At 39.2% G+C, this 19,420-nt stretch overlaps 1 protein-coding gene across 2 annotated transcripts in view; it reads right to left on the bottom strand.

Moving 5' to 3' along the window:
- The window catches only part of CALU (calumenin), a 29,766-nt gene that overhangs the window by 9,945 nt on the left and 401 nt on the right, over positions 1-19,420 (bottom strand). The window contains exons 2-3 of one of the 2 annotated variants that reach the window (XM_058529485.1): positions 9,736-9,967; positions 3,804-3,997 (exon numbers count right to left, since the gene is read on the bottom strand). In XM_058529485.1, the coding sequence (XP_058385468.1) occupies positions 3,804-3,997; positions 9,736-9,956 (415 nt within the window). In that variant the 5' untranslated portion in view covers positions 9,957-9,967. Of the gene's footprint in view, positions 1-3,536; positions 3,731-3,803; positions 3,998-9,735; positions 9,968-19,420 lie in introns of both variants that reach the window. The other variant, XM_058529477.1, reaches the window with a different exon arrangement.

Below are 19,420 nucleotides of genomic sequence, written 5' to 3'. Positions count from 1 at the left end.
TGGACTATGTAACCAATTATGTAACGCTCCACTACTACTGGTGTTAAGGATACTAAAGGACTCGAGTTTTCTACTTACGTCTGAGGGGCAATGGTGATTCTAACATCATACTGTTTGGGTTTGAATCCTAATTCTACTACTTCCTAGCTGTGTGACCTTAGGCAAGCAACTGTGCTTTAATCTACTCATCTGTAAAATGGAGATAATAATGGTGCCTGCCTCATAGGGCTGTTATGAGGTTTAAATAAGCAAACAAATCTAAGTGCTTTGAATAAGTGCCTGGCTTATGGCTGGCTTTTAATAAATGTTACCCATTGCAATTTTTATTAAACATTAGGCTCCCATTAAGAAGCTAGATATCAAAGGCCTTCTATCCCATATTAAGGCCACTTGGATTCAAACAACAGAACATCACCCTTTGAAAGGTCACACTTTAGTTTTTTCAGCCATCTCAGAAATCTACCACGAGTTATAAGTACTGCTCACTCCTCCTCCCCATTTATGTAAGATGCTAGAAAATGTAAACTAATCTAGAGTTACAGAAAATAGATCAGTGGTTGCCTACGGACGGGGGATAGGAAAGGTGAGCAGAATTAGAAAGGGACATGAATCTTTAAGGTGATGGATATGTTCACTTATCTTGATCGTAGAGATGGGTTCACAGATGTACACATATGTGAAAACTCATCAACTGTCCATTTTAAATATGTGCAATGTATTTCATGTCAATTATACTTCAAAAAGCCGTTACAAAAAATAAACATTAGATTACAACCAAATTGAATTTGGAACTATCCATCTGTCAGGATGTTGAACTGCACAAGCAGTAGTTATTCAGTCTCTACATAAGAATCTAGAAGAATGAAATTTAGTTTCAAGCTGAAAAAATGTGAAGGCATTAATTGCAGAAAAGGAAAAAAAAACCTTTTCAATTTGAGTTGCTGTGTGGACCAAATAAAATAACATGTGAAGACATTTTGAAAAGTAAAAGACACCACATTAAAGGTAAGAAACGATTGCTCCTGCAACATACTGAGCAAATAAAAAAAGATACGGTACTAGTTTTATAAAAAGACCCACAGGGCCCCTTGAACAATAACATCACACTGCTGACTTTTGATACCGTAGTTCAATCTTTCCATAATTTAAGCACAGTTAAAAAAAAAAAAAAACTACTGCTCTATTTTGAGAGTTGAGAAGCTTGAAGCTTCATTCTTTGTTGAGTGTCAAAATTCAGTAAGACAGCTTATTAAATCATGAGGCTTTGGGGGCCCTATATGTGTATACTCAAAACCATAATAGGTTGGAGATGGAGAATTTAAGGAAAATACCACTTTTCTCAGATACTAAGTCATCTCTTCAAAACAAAGTTTCAGTACCAACTATGTAACATACACAAAAAAGATAACAGAAAACAGACAATTTATACATTGACTAGATTTTTAGCTAAGAGCCCTTCTCTCCCCCTTAGGGTAAAACATGGTGACTGGAATCAAGTAGCCTGATAGCATGCACATATAGAAGGAAGAAAAAGGAAGACATAAAACTTTGTTTTTAATGACTAAATTCATGTGCCTATCATCACTGCTCCAAGTGACGTATCTATCTATTCTAAGCACCAGTTTACTTCCCTGCTGGCCTGCCAACAGCTTTGGGTAGGCTCTGATCTAGTTTTGGTATAGGCAGGGTAGATTTTAGTATTTCGTATTTTACTCGGGGCAAAGATAGTGTTAATGTTCCTTTTGTGGAAAGCAGATTAAGACAGATTTTAATTAAAAGCTAAGATGATTTATACCTGAACTCAAAATTGAATCAGGAACACACTCTCACATAAAACTCCGTAGCACTTCAATAAGCCGACTCACTACCCCCTGAGCTCTGTCCACCCACACGCCTCCAGGGAAAGATGCCTTATAAAGACATTGCTTCTCCAGCCAATGCTTCAGCGTATGCAGTCTCAGTCAGTAGAAATACCCATTACATTGAATCATTTGCCCTGTGAGGCAACAGAGCTCTCAACAGATTTTTATGCACATAATCATACAAAGAGTTTAAGATTTATTCTGGGCAGCAAGTGAGTGCCTAAGTCTGAGCTGAAATTTATTAACACACCATTCTGTTTAGATCACCAATAGCCTACCCTTTGCTTTATATTTACAATTAATTCTAAATAGATCAGGAGGGTATTGGGTCTCTGCCAGAAAGCAAGAAGCACTGATGCCTTTCCATCTGCACTGACGTTTTAATACACATGTTCTTAAATGAGTGAAGGATATGTCTGGTTCTTGGTTAAGTGTCAAGCATGGAGAGAGACTGCCACTTCAGTCTTAGGAATGAGAACAAGCCTGACAGAAATAAGTCTCTTCACCAGAAATGCATGCAGTCCTGTAATTAACACGGACAGCTGGCTGTTCAGTGGAGGAAACAGACCATTATACACTCCCTGCATGTTAGTCAATGGTGAACACCTGCTTTAACTCTGAAATTTGCCTCATTTCCAGGATAAAAATGCAAAAAGTAACGTTTACACATTCTTGTCTCAAATTGTAACCATGTACAATAGAGGAATCTCACTAAGAAAAATATCCTAAGTCATCAACTTGGTAAGATCGCCACCTAGCAGTCAGCAGCAGGCAAGTCTAATAAGTAAAAGAAAATTACTAACAGGTGGCCCAAGCATAAAGCTACCAAATCAACAGAAAGCAATTAAAGTCACATTTATTTTGCCTTGAGGCATTTGCAAAGCAGGCTGATAAACTCATGTGCCAGAGAAAACAAATGGGAAATTTTCATTTTTAAACTTCAGTAAGCAGACATACTGAAATAGTTAACTTTTATCAAAGAAAGCTATTATATTGGGGCCAGGCCCGTGGTGCAGTGGTTAAGTGCGTTGCAGTGGCCTGGGGTTCGCAGGTTCGGATCCCGGGTGCACACCGACGCACCGCTTGTCAAGCCACACTGTGGCAGCGTCCCATATAAAAAGCAGAGGAAGATGGGCCCAAATGTTAGCCCAGGGCCAATCTTCCTCAGCAAAAAAGAGAAGGATTGGCATCGGATGTTAGCTCAGGGCTGATCTTCCCGCCCAAAAAAGAAAGCTATTTGATCTTTATTTTATTAAGGAAAGACAGTAATTTTCCTCCTATTTTCACCAGTTATAAAGGAATCTAATTTGGTTTGAATTTCAGATGCAACACTTCAAGGTGACCATGTCAAGAGACATCTCAAAGCCTCTTGCTTTGCACTGTTGGAACAATGCAGCCTTTTAAACAAGATCTACTCCAAAAACAGTCTGAGGTATGACAGAAAGAAAAAATGATAAAATATATTTGAAATGCTAAAGATATAGACGCTAGACTTTAGAAAACCAATATTAAAAAATACATTATACAATTTAAAATGAATAAAATAAAGAGAAATCAGTTCAGCATCAAACTATTTAAAATAAGCACAATTTCTTCCTTTCCTTTACTTCGTGACCCATTTGTTTCTTTGACTCAAGCCCATGGTCTCTGCCAGGCTGACATCTTGCCCCTTACCCAGGTAAGTGCCATAAGTCACGTTTCTGTACTCATCCCAGGAGATTAAGCCGTCTTGATTCATATCAAACTCCTGCCATTGGTTTTCAACATTGTCATATATGTATTTCTTCTGGGCGTGCTTAATCCAGGATTTCAGCTCCCCCTCCGTCACAAACCCATCTTTATCCGCGTCTATTTTATCTACAATCATTCTACAAGACAAAACAGTTACGTTTCAAGGTGCCGGCTCCACAAGGCTTTTTCCCCCAGATAGTAGGGACCTACCTAAAACGTAGCCGTAGGTGGCATTTTTATACTCCTCCCAGGAAACGAGGCCGTCCTCATTGAGGTCATGCCCCTTCCACTGTCGCTCTACATCCTCGTAAATCCAGCGCTTTTGTGCAAATTTAATCCAGTCTTTGAGTTCATCCACAGTGACAAACCCGTCCTTGTCGCCATCTATTTTACTTACAATCTTTCTGTAGAAAATGCAGAGAAATCCAGCAAGAGGTTAAAAGGACACAAGGCTCTGGACTTAGCCAGGTGTGTGCTGTGACCACAGGCGTTGCCCAGGGCTAAAGCATGGAAATAAAAAATTGTCTCCAAGGGGCCAGCCCAGTGGTGCAAGCAGTTAAGTGCGCGCATGCTCCGCTGCGGCAGCCCAGGGTTCGCCGGTTCGGGTCCCGGGAGCGCACCAATGCGACACTTGTCAAGCCACGCTGCGGCGGCGTCCCATATAAAGTGGAGGAAGATGGGCATGGATGTTAGCCCAGGGCCAGTCTTCCTCAGTAAAACAAGAGGAGGATTGGCAGATGTTAGCACAGGGCTGATCTTCCTCACACACAAAAAAAACTGTCTCCAAAACAAAACTGCTAAACAGGCAACTGAAAATTTTTCTCTTAAGTGGCCCATTACTGCTGTGTAATGAGCCATCTGGATAAGGCAAGCACAGTCCATGGCTGGTGCACTTGGATCCAAAAGCAAACCCAGCCTATCCCTTTAGAGGTAAGTTTCAGCCGATGGTCAGAATTCAGGAGCGAAAATCCATTTCTATCTCGGTTCTCCACTCTATGTATCAAACATGCAAATCTTTATATTTTCCTTTATTGCTTTTAGCAGAATCTCAATTTCTTGGTAAATAATCACAACCACTGACATGGTTTTCTAAAATTTCAAAAATTTAAACTAGACTTTAAAAAATTCAGCTGCGTTTTTAAAAAAGATAACACTTTTGTTAAAAATATAAAGATATCAAAAATAGTTCGAGGATCACTTACACCTCAAGATTATTTTTAAAAAATCAAGTACATAAAGACAGAAGCATGCTTATTCTAAAAAATGGCTAACAGCTTATTATACACTATGTTGAACTGGAGTTTTACATATAACCACAAAAACTGAGAAGTCTGAGGAAATTATGTGGTAAGAAAGTATATCCCTGATTATGAGAATGTTAATAAGCTGAGAGGGTTAGAGTGCAGATGATAAAGCAAAACTACAAAAATAAAAAATATACTTTGCCCTTCATGAGCTTCCTTCTTCTAGCTCTGTCACTTTAAGGGTTTCAAAATATGCGCGATATGAAAACTCCTGTTTAAAGATGCAATCACCTACTTAAAGAGGCTAAGACAACCTATGTGAAGTTACGCAAGTAAGTAGCCCAGTTTGGAATGGGAACTTCAGATAAAAACTTCCAACAGAATTGAAATCTTGGCATACCCCTATGCTCTATTATTTACAGGACTGAAAAAGATTGTCATTTGAAAGCAAATAATGTCTTTTGCCAGTTTGTGTTCATTTCACGAACACAACATTAGAAAGTCATTAGAATCACAGAGTACTAGCCACACTACGAAGAGATTCATCTTGATATTGATATAGTGTTAGCCATAACTATTACTTTAATCCTATAATCAACAAGCATTTTCCTTCAGAGAATGTGTAATCTTGTAGCTTTTGCTCTAAAATGTTAACAGAAAAGGTAAAGCAACAAGAAGCCATCTCCTAAATACTCTCCTCTATCTACGTGGACATAGGACAAAAAAATTTTTGAAACTTTAGGGGCGAGCCCAGGGCATAGCAGTTAAGTTCGTGCAATCCGCTTCAGTGGCCCGGGGTTCACAGGTTCGGATCCCGGGCACAGACGACACATCGCTTGTCAAGCCATGCTGTGGCAACGTCCCATATAAAGTAGAGGAAGATGGGCACAGATGTTAGCCCAGGGCCAATCTTCCTCAGCAAAAAAGAGGAGGATTGGCAAGATGTTAGCTCAGAGCTAATCTTCCTCAGAAAAAAAAAAAAAATTTGCAACTTTAACCCGATATTAAAAGATTAAATAGGGCCTGCCCGGTGGCAGTGCCGGTGGTGCAAGTGGTTAAGAGGGCACCCTGCGCTGTGGTGGCCCGGGGTTCACAGGTTCGGATCCCGGGCGCACACCGACGCACTGCTTGGCAAGCCATGCTGTGGCAGCATCCCATATAAAGTGGAGGAAGATGGGCATGGATGTTAGCCCAGGGCCAGTCTCTCTCAGCAAAAAAAGAGGATTGGCAGATGTTAGCACAGGGCTGATCTCCCCACAAAAAAAAAAAAAAAAAAAAAAAACATTAAACAATATTAAGGGCTGGCTCCGTGGCTTAGCGGTTAAGTGCGCATGCTCCGCTACTGGCGGCCCGGGTTCGGATCCCGGGCGCGCACCGACGCACCGCTTCTCTGGCCATGCTGAGGCTGCGTCCCACATACAGCAACTAGAAGGATGTGCAGCTATGACATACAACTATCTACTGGGGCTTTGGGGAAAAATAAATAAATAAATAAAATTATTAAAAAAAAAACAATATTAAAAGATTAAGTTATACCAGTATTAAAAACTTCTGCATTATCTATGAGATCTAGTTTGTGTCCAAATGGTATTGGCTACCAATAGTGCCACTGTAACATTAAGAAAAAAAGGGTAAGCTATCAGAACCCCTCCCATTCCCAAACAAAATTTTAAACTATTATAAATAACCTCAGAGAAGGATCACTCAGATTAAAAAAAAAAAAAAAAAAAAAGGCTTATGACTGTTCAAGATGGGCTTTTCTAAATGAAGCTGGCTGAATGCCATTCTATTTATTCCAAGAGAAATATCCCAAATGGTTTAATCCAGAGGTTGGCAAACTTTTTCTAGATAGGGACAGATAGTAAATATTTTTGACTTGGTGGGTCAGCAGGGTCTTTCACTTTTTTTTTTTTTAACAACCATTATAAAATATAAAAAGTCATTCTTATCTCGCTGGCCATCTCAGCCTGCAGGCAGCTGTGAAAGTATGCTGGAAGTCGGCATGTTCTATTTTAGGCATGAAGCTCTAAACTCTGATCTTTAAAAGCCTGTGTAAATTTATGAAGCTAATGGTATCGTATTCCTACGACATTGGAGAATCCTATAGATGCAGTTATGATGCCACTAAATAAAATAAGCATTTATTCCAGAACAGACACAATGTACTTAGGGGACCTTATGTTATTTCTCCTAAGAGGTAACACACACCTCTACATTTCAAGAGGCATAAGAAAACCAGTTTTTTAAGAACCTGGGTCAATAAGTGAGCTCTAGGAGGGTTCACAATATTCCTGAAATTTTCAGTATGGAAAATTTTATATATAGTCATATACGTGTACTTTTCTGAGGAAGAGTTCTTAGCTTTCATGACTCCCAAAGGGGCTGGGCCTATGACCCAAAAAGAATGATGAACTGCTCTAGTTCATTTCTATAGCAAATATATCAAGAGTGAGAACTTTTTTATATTAAGGACCATCATCTCCAAACAAACCCTCATTTGAAGGACACATAAATGAAAATTAAGTATGCTTAGACTTCTTTGGGGGTGCTGAGAACACACATGAAAGAAAAAATGTTCTATTTGTCAACATTCTTAATAAGAAAAAGGAACTGAAAACTGTATATTAAAATTGTCTTAAAATGCTTCCCATGGGCCGGCCCCGTGGCTTAGTGGTTAAGTACGCGCCCTCCGCTGCTGGTGGCCCGGGTTCAGATCTCGGGTGCGCACCGATGCACCACTTCTCCGGCCATGCTGAGGCCGTGTCCCACATACAGCAACTAAAAGGGATGTGCAGCTATGACATACATCTACTGGGGCTTTGGAGGAAAAAATAAATAAATAAAATTATAAAATGCTTTCTGTGGTCTTTTAGATATTATAACTAAAGATTTAAAAATAGTAGTGAATTTTTGCAACTACAGGTATAAACAATGATCTTATCTCCGAATAATTACTTGCCTTCTAGACAGATGGAAAAGAGGGGGAATCTGTTGTTCTCAAACTCTGGTGTACAGTCACCCATCAAAACAATGTTTGGAAATGCCACAGTGAATAAGTTAAAAAAAAAAAAAGTTCACCTGGAATTCTTGCTTCCAACTATGTCACCTTATAAACTGGGGATATTTGTCATTATCTCCAAAATTTGGGAGAAACAAATAGTACTTAGTTCATTCATACATTCCAGGAAAAACATGATTTTAACCATCTTATTCTAACCAAAAATGGAGTTTGCTTACGTGTTGAACTTTTGATAGTTACTGATGACAAAAAGGAACATTTCCCCTCTACTGAAAACTGCTAGCAGAGCTATTCCACTACCTGCACAGAACGAGAACATCCTGATTGACACCAAACCTAAGAGCTCTTCACTATTTTAAGAGTAATTCTGCAAAGACATATATGCAAACCAAAATGTGGGTTGGATATGTACGTTATTAATAGACAAGACATGAAGACTGTGAACACCTCATGCATCCCTATTTTCAGTCTGAAATGTTAGCACAGTTATAAGATTAAAATGAAAAGTGAGCATAGTCTCTTAGAGTTAGAAAAGCAACCTAACAGAAGACTGACTCTAATATCTTTCTGTTTTCCCTATCTACTTTCAAATGTCTTGGGATAGCCTCTCATTCTACAAAGCAAAATCTTTTGATTATTTCTGTCAGCGTTTAAGAACAAAATATTGTACCCTCCACTTAGCAGAAAACTCAATGAAAGAATAAAATAAATTTACTCTGAAGTATTACCCAAAGCAAACTCTATAATGTCTTCTAATCATAGCACTATCCATGAAGGCAAAATATTTTTAGAAATTTCTATGTGGTACAACTTTCTAGACAAATCTCTTGATTATAGTTCAGAAAGTTAAACCAACGGTGCTCATTGAGGAGAAAATGTTCACTAAATTAACCTGCATTTCCTTAAAAAGCACGTCTTTGGAAGAAACAAAAAGACATTCTCAGATCCTCAGTTAGAAATAATCAACTGGGATTCTACCAAATCAACTCTTTAGGTTAAAAGCTGCCTGCTGAGAGAGCCACAGAACCTGACTATGGCACAGCTGTTACTGAAACAGCAACTTATATTCTGACATTAAGATCATTACTTGTTATAGTCTCCTAAAAGGCAAGTTTGGTTCGTTCGTTTTTTTTTTTTTTTTGCTGAGGAAGATTTACCCTGAGCTAACATCTGTTGCCAATCTTCTGCTTTTTTCACTTCAGGAAGATTAGCCCTGAGTTAACATCTGTGCCAGTCTTCCTCTACCCTGGTATATGGGTCGCCCCCACAGCATGGCTGACCAGTGGTGCAGGTCTGCACCCAGGATCCGAACCCATGAACCCGGGCTGCCAAAGTGGAGTGCGCCGAACTCAACCACTACTACATGGAGCTGGCCTTTGGTTTTTGTTTTTAATTAAGCAAATACCTGAGAATGAAAACAAAGCAGGTGAAGGGCGTTCTCGGAAATCATAAACTTTACAGAAATTAGTCCCGGGGTCTAATTTGCAGTTTATTATCCTCAAAGACTTGGCTTAGGCAACAATGAATAGGTCACAGATAGTTTTAAAAATTAAAAGCAGCAGGGATGAGAAGCTTCCCCATGTAATGTTCCTTTGAGATCAAGATGATACAGTTCAAGATGGGTCCTGCAGGATTTGGTACTTTCATGCAAAAATGACTTTACTTTTTAGAATGAGGTAAAAACTGTTATTCAGTGGAGAAATGTATGAAAACAAGTGCTTAATTAAATTTTAGTGATAGCAATTCTGTGGTTAGCTTTCAGAAAATGTAGCTCAACACAGCTTTACTGGGTGACTGAGCTAGAAGAGAAAAAAAGAATGAGCTGATTTATAAAGAAATGTCATTACTCTAACTAGCCCTCTGAGAGCTGGCACCTTACCCAAGCCTTTCCTTGCTCTCTTCTGGTGTCAGTTGATCAAAAGTCTTTGCTTCTTCAGCACCCAAGAAGGCATCGTGGTCATAATCAAAACTCTGAGCATCATTGTGAACCTTGTCACTGAGTTGAGGCTCATGGTGCACACGGTCCTTCTTTTCCGTAGGCTTGCTCAAGGCAAAGGCTGTGCACAGGGACAGGCACATAAGAAACTGTCGCAGGTCCATGATAATCAGATCTTAAAGATAAAGAAAGCTAGTTAATTCAGAAAGCACTGTGCTTAATAATTAAAGAAAAATTAAAAGCTCACATCCAGTTAAATTATTAATTTGATATTATTCCAAATATTATTACTTAATTCATAAAATAAGTATGGTAGGATATCAGACTTTCCAGGGTTTTTTGGTGAGGAAGACTGGCCCTGAGCTAACATCTGTGCCAATCTTCCTCCATTTTGTATGTGGGATGCTGCCACAGCATGGCTTGATGAGCGGTATAGGTCTGTGCCTGGGATCCAAACCCGCGAACCCCAGTCCGCTGAAGCGGAGTGTGTGAACTTAACCACTACACCATCAGGTTGGCTCCCCAGACTTTCCAGTTTTATGGTGAGAAATTTTCACCAGTTTACTTCATCTGATTCTAGGGTGACAAGGAATTATAGTTAAAACACCCACCTTGTAAGCAGTCTCCCTTTAAAAAATACCAAAACAGAACTTGAATCCTTTTGCCCAAGTTCATAAGACTTAAAAGTGAAAGGACCAAAATTTAAATCCACACCTACTGACTCCAAATACTTTACTTTTTGTACTATATCAGTGGTCTGGTCTTCAAACCTGGCTGGTTATCAGAATCACCTAGGAAGCTTTAAAAAAGTTTCCCCTATTCAATTAGAATCTCTGAAGTTGAATCCAGGCATTCGTAGCTGTAAATGCTTCTCAGGTGATTCTGATGAGCATTAGATTAGGAACCAATGAAACAGCCGGGCAGTTTCCTTGGCCTACAGCACCAAGTCAACTCCCACGCCCAGGCTCAACCTCAAATCACCTTCAAAGATTAAACCATTCAGATGGTGCAGTGATGGATAACAACTGCTTTATCATTTTGTAATTGTGTTTCTCAAACTTTCCCAGGCATAAGGGCCACCTGTAGTACTGTTCAAAGTACAGACTCTCAGGCCCTACTCCATACCTTCACAAGCTCTGCAGTCAAAGGTCATTCTAATGAACAAACACAAACCTGGAAAATTTTATTGAAAAATGTGACAAAAAAATTGCAGAGAAGCTGCAATATAGTAACTTGTTTAGCATGCTCTACAGATACCCCACAGTACTATCCAGGGAGACTAAGGTCTTAGAGAAAAAACTGTAAAATTAAAAATTAAGGGGAAAGATTATCCCAGGTGTTCATATTTTAACTAATCCTTCATCAGTAGAGCACAGATTCTGGATGCTTTTCCCCCTGTGGTGAGAATAAGTTTTTGCAATTTCACATTACCTCTTACTCATTTCCCTTTATGACTAATGGCTCCCTTACTGGATGGGTAGGTGGTTATTAGGCATGAGGCTTGCTGTGGGTTGAACTGTGTCCCCCAAAAAGATATGCTGAAGTCCTAATCCCTGGTACCTGTGAATGTGACCTTATTTGGAAACAGGATCTTTGTAGCTGTAATCAAGTTAAAATGAGGTCATATTGGATTAGGGTGGGCTCTAATCCAATGACTGATGTCCTTATGAAAGGAGGGAAATTTGGACACAGACACACGGAGAAGAGAACGAAGGTTGTGAAAAGAGGCAGAGATTGGAGTGATGTATCTATAAGTCAAGGAACATCAAGGAACATCAAGGATTGCTGGCAATCACCAGAAGCTAGGAAGAAGGAATGAAGGATCTTCTCCTGGATCCTTCAGAGAGAGCATGGCCCTGTCAACACCTTTCTAACTTCTAGCCTCTAGAACTACGACAGAATAAATTTCTGTCCTGTTAAGCCACCTAGTTTGTGGTAAATTGTTACAGCAGCTCTAGGAAACTAATACAAGGCTACAGTACAGAGGGACACTGCATCACATGAAAGTTAAATGCATTTCTTTGTCCTAATCTACAGATTAAACCAGCCACAGACTTTACCTTCCCCAGGATGTCACTAGTGGAATGATCTAGTCTCAGGGCTCACATTTTATTTGTAAATATTTTTATTTAATTTATTTTTTTTAAAGATCTTATTTATTTATTTATTTTCCTCCCAAAGCCCCAGTAGATAGTTGCATGTCATAGCTGCACATCCTTCTAGTTGCTGTACGTGGGACGCGGCCTCAGCATGGCTGGAGAAGCAGTGCGTCTGTGCGCGCCCGGGGTTCCGAACCCGGGGTTCCAAACCTGGGCAGCCAGCAGCGGAGTGCGCGCACTTAACCACTAAGCCACGGGGCCGGCCTTGTAAATATTTTTAAACATATGAAAATTCTTTCAGCATAGCTTCTACCTCAGTGGTTCTCAATCCAGACTCTAGACTCACCTGGAGAGTTTTTAGAAAATATGACCACCAAATTACACCCTTACCATTATTTTTAAAAGGCAGCCAGGTTGAGAACCACTATATTAACCAAAGACTCAAACAGCCATAGTAACATCCTAAGAAATTTGACCCGAAAGTACACCTAATATGAAGAAACTGCATATATCTGATCCTGCCTCAAAGTTTTGGGAACTAGAATGAAGAGAGTGAACTTTCCTTATTCAGGGGATAAGGAAATTAAATATGCTAATAGATTAGACATAGTTCAATGTATCTGCTTTTCTTGTAACTGCCAAACAGCAGCTAAAGAAAGTTACATTGTATTACCTTGGATTTATAGAGTCCTTTGGACTCAATAAACTAAAAAATGCTTAGCACAGCTAATGGTGAGCATGTTATATAAACTGCCTTAAAAGTAGAAGGCAAGCAAATAGAAAAATATGTTTAATCCCAATATAACCTAGAGAACTGATGATACAACGGTATAACCTGAGGCCTCTATGAACAACTTTCAGGCTGTAAAAGGGCACATAGGGCACTGTATGCAATCACTGGCACTGTATGCAATCACTGGGAAAGCAGCTCAGTGGAGGAGGGTGGGAAGGTCCTGCAATGGCAGAGGAGGATACATGAATAGAGAGTAGAAAGTGTTCTAGAGTAAATAGGACAGTGCCAATAAGACAAACAGAAATGTAGCTAAGGAGATAACAGGAGGCAGTCACTCCCCAAGTGCCCATTCTCAAAAAAAACGTACTCTCAACTGGATGGTTGTTAAGACTGATGAAAACCCATGGCAGAAAGCAATGTGAAAGCAAGACCAGAGAAAAGGGAACAAGGTGGAACTTTTCTTAAGCTGTTCCCACCAATGTTAGAACTTGGCCATGATTCTGAAAGTTAATCAACATTTCATTTCATGCTATCCCATTGAAACACCCAAATGTGTATACAAAGATACTTGTACATAGGTGTTCAATGATGATAGTTTATAATGATAAAAAAATGGAAAACTAAACCAGAGAACTAGTAAATGTATATTAAATCTATATTATGGGACACTAGACAGAGGTTAAAAAGAATGAGGTGGATCTATCTGCACTGAAACTGAGAAGTCACCAAGATAGGCTAAGTGAACAAAAAAAGCAAGTTGCAAAACAATGTCAAGACCTCATTTATGTAAAAAGCAAAACCAAACAACCTCTTCAGGTTGTTTATAATTGTATAAAATATAACATATATGGACAAAAACAGTGTGGAAGGATAAACATTTATCTGTAAACAGTGGTAACCCCTAGGCTCAAGGGATAAGAGTCTGGGGGTGGCATGGTGAGGCTGGTGTGAACCTTAATAGTGTACTCTGTTGAGCTGTCTATTTTTTGTAAATGAGTACACACATGTGTATTACCTTTTTGTGTGTATGACTCTTTAAACCATATTATAAAAACTCTTTTCAATATTAGGTAGCAAAGCAAACATTTTCAAGCCATTTCTCCAGACTGAAAAAGGAGACTGAAGGAAAAACACATATCTATTCTTAAGACATAAACCCCATTTTTATTTTTTTTGTGTGTAAGGAAGATCAGCCCTGAGCTAACATCTGTTGCCAATCCTCCTCTTTTTTGCTGAGGAAGATTGGCCCGGGGCTAACATCCACGCTCATCTTCCTCCACTTTATACGGGACAACGCCACAGCATGACTTGACAAGCAGTGCGTCAGTGTGCACCCGAGAGCCGAACCTGCAAACCCTGGGCCGCAGAAGCGCAGCGTGTGCACTTAACCGCTACGCGACTAGGCAGGCCCCAACCCTATTTTTAAAGTAAAACCTACTACTCCAGAATAACACTCCAACCTGCCCTTCAATAATTCAACTGATCAATCAAATTACTGGAACAGTAAAGAGAAAATTAGAGACTTAGTGGTTCTCTTAAATATCAAAGTGAGTATGACTTTATTCTAGGGCAAAATGTAACTTCCATCTCACACTACAAATAATTCTTTAGACAAAAGTCTCTAGAGACAAGGAACAAATTACACATTATTGATATTTTGTGATACATCCAAAAAATATCCATGTTAGAGGCTTACAGAATCAAGTAAAATCAAGTTACTTCAACAGAGGGTTTTCCCTATGCCTATTATTAGGGAGACTTCACCTTTAGGAAAATTTTATAAAGGATTAATTACATCCCTAGAATAAAACATCCTAACAATTCTTGCATAATACCCTAACAACGTTTGCAACCCCCAAATGTTACAATATGAATAAATGCTTAAGCCCATTAACACTATCAGGGCCTAGCACGGATACTGTACAAAGTTTTGATACATGTAACATACAGAAATGTAACAGATTGATTCACTGTGATTTAGAGGGAAAACTACAGTTAACTTTGAGGCTTAACATCGTGATACAAGGGTAAGAGAAGAATTCCAGAATAAAGGCCAGGTGATTTGGCTTTATCATTTATCCATCTCTCTTTTCTTCCCCTCTCTCAATGAAACTTTCAATCCCACCCCTCTATAGGTTCCTTTATTCTGTCAATTAATACTTCTCAGGTCTCTACAACCCAAAACCAGCCTTTCCCAGACCCTACTATTCTTTCAAGTTTGTTCTTCCCTTTCCTTCACCCACACAGTCTCTAGGAGTTGTTTATACTGCTGCCTTTGCTTCCTCACCACATACTGTCACCCTGAAATCTGGCTTTCTATCTACCACTGATGAAACTGCCTAAAAGAGTCATCAAGGACCACCTGATAGACAAAGCCACTGGTCCTACCTTCATCTTTCTGCAGTTGGGCAATGAAAAACCTGCACTTTAACTTTTTAAAAATTGTTTTAAATATATGCTCTTTGTTAGCCATCCCTGGTGGTCTAGTGGTTAAGATTCGGTGCTCTCATTGCTGCGGCCCAGGTTTGTTTCCCAGTCAGGGAACCACATCACCCGGCTGTCAGTTGTCATACTGTGGCAGCTGCGTGTTGCTATGATGCTGAAAGCTATGCCACCGGTATTTCAAATACCAGCAGGGTCACCCATGGTGGACAGGTTTCAGTGGAGCTTCTAGACTAAAACAGACTAGGAAGGACTTGGCCACCCATTTCCAAAAAAATTGGCCATGAAAACCCTGTAAATAGCAGCAGAGCATTGTCTGATATAGTGCTGGAAGGTGAGAGGATGGAGCAAAAAGACCAGGCAGGGTTCTGCTCTGCTGTACACAGGGTCGCTAGGAGTTGGAATCGACTCGATGGCACTAACAACAATGCTCTTTGTGCCCACATATAATATACCAATCCTGGCTATTAGAAACTTTAACAAAAGGCCTCTTGTTTTATGAATATAGACACTAAAAAAAAAAGACTGTACCAGATTGATCTAAATCCATATACACATAAACATGTTCAAGTAGAAACAAAGGATATCCCCCAAGACAAAGGATATCTTACGTAGGAAGACGTGAGAACGGTACAAAACAATTTTTCACACAAGGCATTTGAAGAACTACATTAGTGCAGTTATTTCCGAAGTATCTTTCTCTTTTCAACCAAAAACCAAATGACAGAAAGCTAAATGACCCTTCTCTTTCTCCTTCCCCCCTCATCACAGCTACACATCAATGGATAACAGAATATTAGGAAAATATGTAATATACATAAATGAAGGACTTGGTTGTATGAGCTTTTACCATGTGATCTAGAAAGTAAATCAGGGCCAGCCGTGTGGCTTAGCGGTTAAGTGAGCGCGCTCCGCTGCTGGCGGCCCGGGTTCAGATCCCGGGCACGCACCAACGCACCGCTTCTCCGGCCATGCTGAGGCCGCATCCCACATACAGCAATTAGAAGGATGTGCAGCTATGACATACAACTATCTACTGGGGCTTTGGGGGAAAAAAATAAATAAATAAAATTATAAAAAAAAAAAGAAAGTAAATCAGTGGTTGTGAAAAATGCATCTCTCCATCTCCCATTTCTCAAATGACATATAAGTTTCTCTTTCTAAAATTCTGCCCCTCCCTCACCCAGGGTAACATCTAATATTTTTTCTTAAAAAGAAAAAACAATCTAGACCTGCACTGTCCAGGGCAGTAACTAGCCACATGTAGCTACTAAGCACCTGAAATGTGGCTAGTGTGAATTAAGATGTGGTATAAGTGCTATACTTTATATCAAAAGAATGGTATTTTATATGTATTGGATTAAACAAATTATTAAAAGTAATTATTAAATTGACCTGTTAATTAAAATTAACCTATTTTAAATCATCTGAAAATTTAAAATTACATACATGGCATGCACTATATTTCTATTGGACAGTGCCATGTTAGAGACACAAACTAAAGGGCTAGAACAGAAAAGATATCAAGTTAACTATCATCCTTTTGCAGACCACCAATAATGGTCTCCTGCACAGTTATTTTCATGAATTGTTCCAGTTAATTTATAAGGAGAAAAGATTAATAGCATAAGCTTGAATTTCTTTCAGTAACAATGATCAGCCTTAAGAATCAGTTTATTTTATCCATTCAAAAATTTCCTCGAAAGCTCTAAATTCTTGCTATTTCCTCTCTTCCTTCCCAGTCATTTTTGGTAAAAATCCTTTGGTCACAGAACACTTAAAATCAATTATTTCAGAGAAATTTAGATGTCTGGATTAGATTTAACTTTTCAAGAACATTAGCATTGAGTGATCCCACAGTTATTCTGGTTGAGCAAAGACCCATTGCTCAATGTTAACAAGTGGGAGAAATGGGTGTGGTGGTAAAATTCCAGTTCTCTGAGCTGGATATTCAGCAAAGAAAGGCATTCCTCTATAATGCAGCAAAAGTAGGACCTCACTGCTTAAGGGTCTACTGCAATTGTGGATTGGAGGGAACAGCCTGAAAGCAATTTAACTATACATACTAAGGTCCAGGTTACAAAATCTACAAATCAAAGCTATCTGATATTCTTCTCTTACAAACTTTAGCACAAGTACCACTAATGGATTATCACATTAAAGTAATAATGTCATCCTTCACGATTTGATAAAAGTTATGACAATGACAAACCATTTATTCAATGTTTCTTTAATTATGGAGCAAATTTACATTAGTTCATTAATACATTCCAATTAAATTATTTGTGTGACTGAAGGCATAGATTTTTAAGACAGCTGAGAATATAAAGGTGCAACATTTGGCTGTAGAAGAAAAGCTTTGAGAAGGACAAACTATTCCTTAGGCTTCACTGGTTCTATAACCAAAACAATTCAGTACAAACTTTAATTTTTCTGGCTACAGAGTGGAAAATTTTCTTTAAAAAAAAAAGTTCTAGAAATTTTGGGAGAAAAAAGTTTCCTTTTGGCTGATGAAACTTTAATACATAATTGCCATAGAAATGCTATGCAACATGTAGGGACGAGAACTTTGGTTTCTAGTTGTAATTTTGCTGTGCATGTGTAACATGCATAAAGTCCTTGAGAATTTGGTAGTTATTTTAGTTCAACCTCCCTTCAGTGCCAAATGTCTATAAATAATTTTACAATCCTAGATGAAAAGACCTATGTACTATGACCACTCCAGGAGGAAGTGATCTGTACCCATTCCCCTAAACTTTTATAAAACTTGTACCACTCCACAATAATGACCATAGGCTACTTTAAGTTGTCTCCTATAGGCGACTCCCCTATGGATGCTACATTTTTGGAAGGCAGGGATCTCAGCTAATATAAATTAATATCCCTCTACAGGCCCTAATACAGCGTCTTGTACTTTTTATATACCAATACATTTCACTGGATTAGTTGGAGGGCACTTGGCAGCAATGTAGTTCCTGCCTGTCTGTGCTCCCCAACCCCCAATTCCCCTTACCGGATCTGGCCATCAGCCAGCAAAAGGCAAAGTGTTATTTCAGCTGTCTTAACTCTAATACATAAATTACAACATCAACATCTATATTTAAGAGTTCATAGAGAGAATCGAGGACCTTATGGCCTAGCAAGCATCTCTAATAGCTATCCCTGGCTATACCTGTGTCCTTCCAACATTTCTGGCACACCCAGGTTACAGAAAGTCTGTGTTAATATCAATGTACTGATCTCCTATACTGGTGCAACATATATATAAAATGTCATCAATAAGAACCTTTTGATACATCACTGGACGAATGGGAGCAAACAATGATTATACTGAGAGGGATGATGAGTTGATTTCAGAGCTGTATCTGAGTACTATCCACTCAGGCGTACTCAATTCATCTTTGCCAGCTCATGGTTCTCCCGGTTTTGATTCTCAAAAAAATCCTATTGCAGATCCCTGAATGACTGTAAAACTCAGATTAGGCCTGGGCAAATTCGTCCTCTCTACACATAAACACAATTTACAGGTTATCTCTAGACCCTCATTTGTACTGTACTACGTAAACTCTTCAGTGAGGGCCATTGTTTAGTACTTGGTTAACTAAATTTACTGAATGAGTTCAAACCCATTTGTCTTGTGTCAAGTTCCATTCTACGGCAAAGCAAAGAATAACTTATCAGAGATTACACGGTTCTCTACCTCCCAGCTATAAAAAAAAATCAGAAGCAACCTTATTCCCGATTCATTAACCTTGACTTCATGGTCCATGCCAGGATGTGAATGCAATTCAATTTTCAAAGAAACTATTCTGGGAGTTTATACACTTAGAAATTGAGATCAAAGGCCCTAAAGTTTTAGCAGGAGACCCAAAAGCAGCTTTCAAAACTGCAAACCACACTACTCTAGTCTTAATCAGGGCAGCTATAGGGAATTAAGTTTACTTCTGAACACAGCATGCCAAAAATCAGAACGAGGGTCTGGGGCTAGAAGCAACAAAACAAGGTAAAAATACACCTTCCTAATAAAGCTTTCAAAACTATTTTCCATCGCTGATTGAAGTACGCAGCCAAACATAGAAGCTCGAAACACTCGGCTATTAAAATTACAGCAAGTTTTTTAAAAAAAAATCACAGAGTGTCTTCAAGCTTTCTGTCTCCCCTTGTTTCTACACCCTCAAAGTCAGCGAACACGACTTTCTTGGCAGATGCACCCTACCCTGGGGATGTGGCCTTGGGGTGGGGCCAGAGGACACAAGCAGGCCGGTGAGTGGGAGGTGGCAGGGAGCTGTTAGAATAACACTACCTGATGCCCTCCGACCTTCAAGATGCAAACAAGAGTGGCCCCCTAGTCGGA

Source organism: Diceros bicornis, chromosome 3, assembly GCF_020826845.1.
Source record: "Diceros bicornis minor isolate mBicDic1 chromosome 3, mDicBic1.mat.cur, whole genome shotgun sequence".
Lineage (NCBI taxonomy): Eukaryota > Metazoa > Chordata > Mammalia > Perissodactyla > Rhinocerotidae > Diceros > Diceros bicornis.
This window is presented reverse-complemented; position numbering and strand designations above follow the sequence as displayed.